This window comes from Apteryx rowi, unplaced genomic scaffold (assembly GCF_003343035.1).
Source record: "Apteryx rowi isolate R43461 unplaced genomic scaffold, aptRow1 scaffold_424, whole genome shotgun sequence".
Taxonomy (NCBI): domain Eukaryota; kingdom Metazoa; phylum Chordata; class Aves; order Apterygiformes; family Apterygidae; genus Apteryx; species Apteryx rowi.
Window position 1 is genome coordinate 671,431 of NW_020450677.1, and position 6,757 is coordinate 678,187.

At 33.0% G+C, this 6,757-nt stretch overlaps 1 protein-coding gene across 1 annotated transcript in view; it reads right to left on the reverse strand.

The window, feature by feature from the left end:
• Positions 1-6,757, reverse strand: part of RYR3 (ryanodine receptor 3) — a 267,401-nt gene that overhangs the window by 169,182 nt on the left and 91,462 nt on the right. The window contains exons 13-14 of the mRNA XM_026076056.1: positions 3,029-3,197; positions 1,998-2,133 (exon numbers count right to left, since the gene is read on the reverse strand). Coding sequence (XP_025931841.1) covers positions 1,998-2,133; positions 3,029-3,197 — 305 coding nt within the window. The remainder of the gene's footprint in view (positions 1-1,997; positions 2,134-3,028; positions 3,198-6,757) is intronic.

Consider the following 6,757-nt stretch of genomic DNA (forward strand, 5'->3'; position numbering starts at 1 on the left):
TTGGGCAGCTATAGGTTCTGAGTTTCATTCACAAGACCAGGCACCTAAGGATGAAGCATCAAAGTGGCTAAGTTATTAATGAGATCAAACTCTTACTCCGGCTATCCTAATTGGCATTAACATATATCCTTGAAAATAATAATTGGTACGATTGTTATCAGTAAAAATGCTTTCTTATTTTTCTTCCAAATTTTTGCATACAAACAATGGTAATTTTTAAAACAAAACAACAAATTGAAATGAAGAATATATTCTTCCCAGCAATTAATCTCAAAACACTGTGAAAACAGCAATTCATTGAATAAAAATATTTTTGTTTCTGTGTGCTTGAAGAAACAGAGGATGATCTACACCAGTAAATTAAGATTCCAGGATTTTCAGGGAGATTCAGATGCTTAGCCCTACTTCATTCTGGAAAGAGGTAGGTACCAAAATACTTCTGAAAATCGAGACTTCAGAAATAAGCATGAAGATTACTCTGCTTTCCTCTAAGGGTTAAGGATACTACTTTTAACTTCTCTAATACTCATTAGGAGGTATGGATACAGGGAATCCATAGTAGAAGCTTCAGTAGAGGTCACAGTTAGAAAAGTAATTTTAAAAAAGTATATATAATACATTTTAACACAGAGATTATACAGGAAGGCTTTCTCATTTAAAAATCCTTCAAAAAAAGCTAAATAGACAAATCCTAAAAATGTGTTATAGTAACAAGGAATTAAGATTTTCAATAACGTGAATGTCAACAACTGACATAACTTCTAAATAGCACGTACTTTCTGAAGTACAGGCTCAAGTGCAGGTTGGGTACCGCTCTTTAGCTCCACTTTCTGATTAAAACATGTTATAGAACAGATAGTGTTCATCAGCACAGAACACAATGTTATTTGACTTCACTGAAAGTTCAGCAGCAGTCAAGTTTTTAAGCAATGCTGATTTTTTTCTTCCAGAAGTTATCACCGATCACAGAAAAATAGCATATTGTATACAATTGTCACGGATTTTTATTATGAAGCATGTAACTAAATAATTATTTATTACAATAGAACAAGTGTGTTTAAGAACTACCTGCAGAAGAAAATCAAGACAACATGTGAAAAGGCCTACACAGCCCCAAAGAGGTTGTTTCTTCCTACTTTTCTTTAAACTCATAAGACTGTAGTAAAATGCAGGCAATCACATCATCATGCCATCTTAAGCAATGAGAGGATTTCACCAGAAGCACCTGCACTTCTCTGCTAAATGACTAATCTCATGCTTCAAAGCCCACTTCTGGTTTGTTTTATTCTTGTTCTAATTTTGACTTGCTTATTTTACTGTGGTTAAGGACTAACTTTCTTTGTAATGAAAGTAGAATGTATCTAAAACTCCAAAAGGAGACAAGAGTCTCCTATATGAGGAATTATGCTACTTAGGGATCAAATTTGTGATTTACAGAAATACATACATAAATACATGCTTCTACTACTTTGCCATGGAATTTTGGCCCTACTGCAACACAGGAGGGATTCATTCTGCAGAGCCTAGCACTGAAATTGAAAAATTCTTTTACTTTTTGTTTTATTTAATTATTGTTATTAACAATAAGTCTAAGCCTCCATTGATAAATGGATTCTGTAGATCTTAAAGTCCTGAATATTAATTTTAGGCTCCCCTTCATCTTAATTTAAAAAGACTTTTTTCATGTTTTTCTAAATTTTTAAAATAGTAACTCAAGGCTACTTGCACACCACATTTTTTTTTAAAGAGATGTAAATGTGGCAAGATGCATCAAAATTCTTTTTATTTTTTGGTGTTGATTTATTTTTCTGCTCTATCATTACTCAGTAAACTCCATTCCCTATAATATATATCACTAAGTATTTACAAGAAATTGTGTAATTAGCATGATAAAATGAATGACACACGAAGTATTCTTCTGCGGTGGAGAAGCAGCAAGTAAAATATAAAGAATACATATCCTGATTTTTCACTACGTAGATTATTACAGAACTTACCTAACAATTTGTAAAGGAGATTCAGAATTTCTTTCCATGCTGTACCATTTTCTTCTATTGCAATTCCTGCAAAATGAGCTGCGCTATTGTAGTCATTTAAGCGATCAATGCAATTCAAAACTAGAGCCAGCATTCCCTAAACACATATGACAGAGAGGAAAACCAATTGTACATGAAAAAGCATTTGTTGTCCTTTTAGTACATTTTCTATTGTACGTATTAAAAAGGTTTATCACCTTAGATAAGAAACTATCAGGCTTACAAGATTTGAATATGTATCTTTCTATACCAAAATCATTCTTTTTAGAGAATGATACAATACTATTCCTTACTTATCTAAGGGTTATAAGAAGTAAGGAATAAACAAAGCTGACAGGAAGACTTTTATAATTTTTGTGAACAGAATCTTATTTACATAGAAAAAAGTTTAAATTTATATACAAAGCAATTTTTGTTGATTAAAAATGGTACTGAGAACCTGCAAGCAGTTTAAACATGCTTACAAATACTGTAAAATGTATCTTCTATGTATATAGAAGCATAACTATGTTTTCAGAGAGTAGCAATCCTAGAATTATACAATATATATCCTTCTCAAAAACTAACATTGGCCCAGTTTCTAGAGGTAAAAAGCTCCTGTTTCATACCCTGATAGACAAGCAAGACATCAAAAATAAAATCTATCATTGATCCAGGTTTTATTGGTCATTTGAGGCACCCATAATTTCAGAAAGAAACTTTTTTTTGTCATAATGGTATCTTTTAACAATGGCACTTATTTAAAGATGCTCAGAAGACAGAAATATTAAGACCAAATTTTAGCAGAGAAAGCTTGTGGGCTGGGACCAATATGAAAGTGAAAAATATGTAACAACAACTTATTGTATAGCTTTACAATCTATTATATGTCAACTATATATCTTTACACACAAATCATACATGTGTCTTGAAAATAACATTTAGATTCTTCTCAATGTTTGTAACAGGATATACTGAAAATTAAAGTAATGCAACAATTCCTCTTTCTGTACCTCTTCTTTGAATAGATTTTGTCTGTTCTTGAGTGAACGAAGTTTGCTTTGCTTATCTTCATGCTCCAGTTCTTCTTTGGGAGGCAGGAAGTAAGTAATCAGGTCTTGCAGAGTCTGAACCATCTCCTCAACAGGCAGGGCAATGGGTGATAGTGTTCTATTGTTTCCACTACGGAAAACAAAAACCAAAAAGAGTTGCAGTGTTGTTTTCACAAAATAATTTATAGTAGTGCATAGCAGCCTCTTTTCTGATTAAAATTAAATTGATCCTTGTTATAGATATAGCTCAGGATACAAACAACTGATCTGAATTGCAAATCATCCAAACATCTACTGTTTGGGTGTCCAGCACTCAAAGCTTCCTGGAGTGGAATCACAGTTCATCTTCTGCACTGACATAAAGTGAGAGAAAGAGAACAAAAAATTGAAAAAAAGAGAAGAAAAAAAGAAACAAAATAAGTAAGCAGAATGATGAAACAAAAATGAAGGATACAGCGAAGTCCTATCTTACAGAAATTGATTTTGTTTAGATGCTTTAAATCTTATTGATAATATGGCTGTATTATACAGACGATCTAAAATAGCAGCAGTTACTGAAGCTATACACTCCCAGCTTCCTAGACAAAGGATACAAAATAACATGTAATCCTAAACTGCTTCTACATCAACTCTATATAGGAGATAACAAAGGGTGTAATTTAAAAATACGAAGCATTTCGAAGAATTTCAGTTCTTTGTAAAATAGTAACATTTCTTTCCTGTTCAAGCATTTGTTCAAACAATCTTGGGTGACAATCTGATTTTTAAGGTTCTGAGTCACTATTATAAACAGTATAATCTAGGAGGAGCTGACTGATGACAGAGGTGGCTTTGTTTTTAGGAAATACAAGAGAGTAGTTTGGTCCTTTGTGATACTGCATAAATAATGTTGTTTTAAACAAACATACACCTATAGAGGGTTCTGTGCAAGCAAATTCTTAAATATAAACTCATTTTTCTTTATAACCTATAATTATTATCTCTCTAATAGAAAACCCTCTAAGTCAATGGTAATTCAGGTGAAAGAAACAGGCAGTAATAAAAGGATGACTGATTGATTATCATGATTGAAACTTCTGCAAAACAATATAAAAAAAAGTCTCTTTAGAAGAATCTTCCAAAGGAATTAAGCTATGTACATTACTATATGGCAAAGAAGAGAGAAAACATTAGTCTGAAACAACTGCTGTTGTCATTTTCTCCTCACTTAAATGTTAGTCATTGTCAGATTATACAAGCAGAAGACAATTTATGAAACAATGAAGCACATAAACCTATATGGTTTAATATTTCTCCATTAGTGTTGCCTGAAAATGTGAAATGAAACGCAGAAATGAAAACAACTCTTCAGAAAGCCAAATCTCGCAGGGGAGAGAAAGTCCTAATTGACTTTCAGTATAAAGCTTTGAGAAACTTGGGTCACTCAGAGATAGTAAAACCTGATGTTGCTCTGTTCCTATTGAAGAGATATGAAGATCAACATGCAGAACAGCATTTGTCTCAAATGCTCTAATTTTTTTCCCCTCCGTTACCTCTATAGCCTTCAAGTAATATTAAACATAGAAAGAGCAGTAAGTGAAATGTTCTGTGGTTGTTAACAGACATGGGACCAAACAAAAAAACAAAACAAAAAGCCTCAATAACTGAACATTACCAAAATTTAGGAATATTCAGAAGAAATATTTATACTGAGATGAAAGATGTGAACAATTCCTTTCTAGAACACTTGGGTTGTCTAGCTGTCTCTTTGCATTGCTCCTCTACTCTTTCACTAGACTGAGGCAACTCACATCTCAAGACTCTTGATTTCATTTGTGTATTCTTATACATTTATCTCAGCAATTATAAATGAATACATATAGTCTTTTACCCTAAACATACTCAGACAAAAAAGAAAGATATAGAAGAGGTCTAATGAAGGAAACATGGAACTTTCACTGAATTGAAGATCTACATCTTGCTGTCTGTTAAAGAATATTATCTTGTAAGTTTAGTAATGCAAGACAAATGTCAGGAATAATTTACTCTTAAGAATGAGGGGGGGAAATGCAAAAATACAACTACATATATAAGACAATTTTCATGACACTTTCCTTCACTATCTGAATTCTAATGCCTTTATCAGAATAGTCACTTTAGACCTATTTTCATTTAAAGTCTCAAGCTTATTGGGTAACTAAGGTCTGATCAAGTTAATCTAAACTGATAAGTGACAGAAGAGCTTTGAACAAATTGACAAGCCAGATGATATACAGCCATTGAACAAATCTTTTTCAGCACAACATATACCTTCAAGGGAAAAAACTTAAGCTGAAGTCAGTGCAATAACAAAGTGAAAGCCAGTCAAATTTCGGTTCAGAAAATCTTTTTTTAAATATAAATAATATTGTTTAAATACAGGCTTGAATTCCCAAAAGCCTGCAAAAAAACCAAGAGCTCCCTAAAACTAAGGATGAAGTTTGATAAATGTGGTATGCTTCTTACTGAATTTGCCATTTGTTCATTAAAATTCAAGATCTCCTGAGGGAGGTAAAGGCTCTTAAAATCAGCAATACATACATTTCGATAGACTGTCTTAATGATATAATGTTCAGCATGTTTGTTTTGCTCTTGGCTACAATTGAATTTTTCTTTGAAAAGGAAAGTATTATGTTACTTCATATGTGTGGCAAGGTCATTAGGCAACTACTTACTAACTATAGCTCTGTATATAACCTTTTCAATGAATCAAGATCATGACAGAGCAAGTCCGGTGTCTTACTAAATTGTTCAAGTTCCCTGACTTCCTTATTTTCTTTATAGTAGTGACTCCATGCTTAGAGTACACATATACTGCATGTTTCACAATGTCCTGCTGTCAAAGGGTTTTGGTGTTTTGACTTGTGGAAATAGCTGTGACTGTTTCCAAATTAGTTTTGGGATTTTATTACACAGTTAATGGAATAGTCCAGCCCCAGATCATTCTTGCTAAGGTATAATTACTAACATCGTTGCCATCCAGTAGAGCAAAGATTTTGGAAAAGAAATACAATTTAGAAAAAGAAAGCAGGTTTAGAAAAGAAGCAGGAGGTTTTACAGCATGGATGGTTACAAAGATACAGGTAAACCTTTGCAGCCAAGATATTGAAGGTAGTAAGTTGGTACTCTCCTCTTAGACATGAAGAGATATCTGTTTTGTACTTCCTTTTATCATTTCTTTGCATGCGTTTGGTATTGCTATGGATTCCCACCCTAGTTTTGGTCTGAACATTAAGAATCTATTTTCCTTTCAGTTACAGGTTTGACAAATCTAACTAGAGTTGGCTACAATCTTTGGTCTACTAAAAAAAAGTGGAAAAATTAGGAAAAAATAATATTCTCAAGATCTAGCTATTGTAGAATGAAATCACCCCCTTACCAATGGAGTTACACCGGGATCATTTAACTTATCTTCTTCAAAGAAATTAGGAACTGCATTAGGATTCAGTTTGCTTCGGGCTTCCAGGTATTGCTTTTCATTTAAAGAGTCACAAATAAGCTGAGTTCTACCTCTTTAATGGTATTATTCTTTTTTATACATCAACATGACAAACTTAAATTAATTGGAGTTAAATTAATTGGAGTGTCCTGGAGGCAGCAGGGCACTAAGTAGGATCGCAACCCTGGACTTCAGGAGAGCAAACTTTGGCCTCTTCAGGGACCTACTTGGAG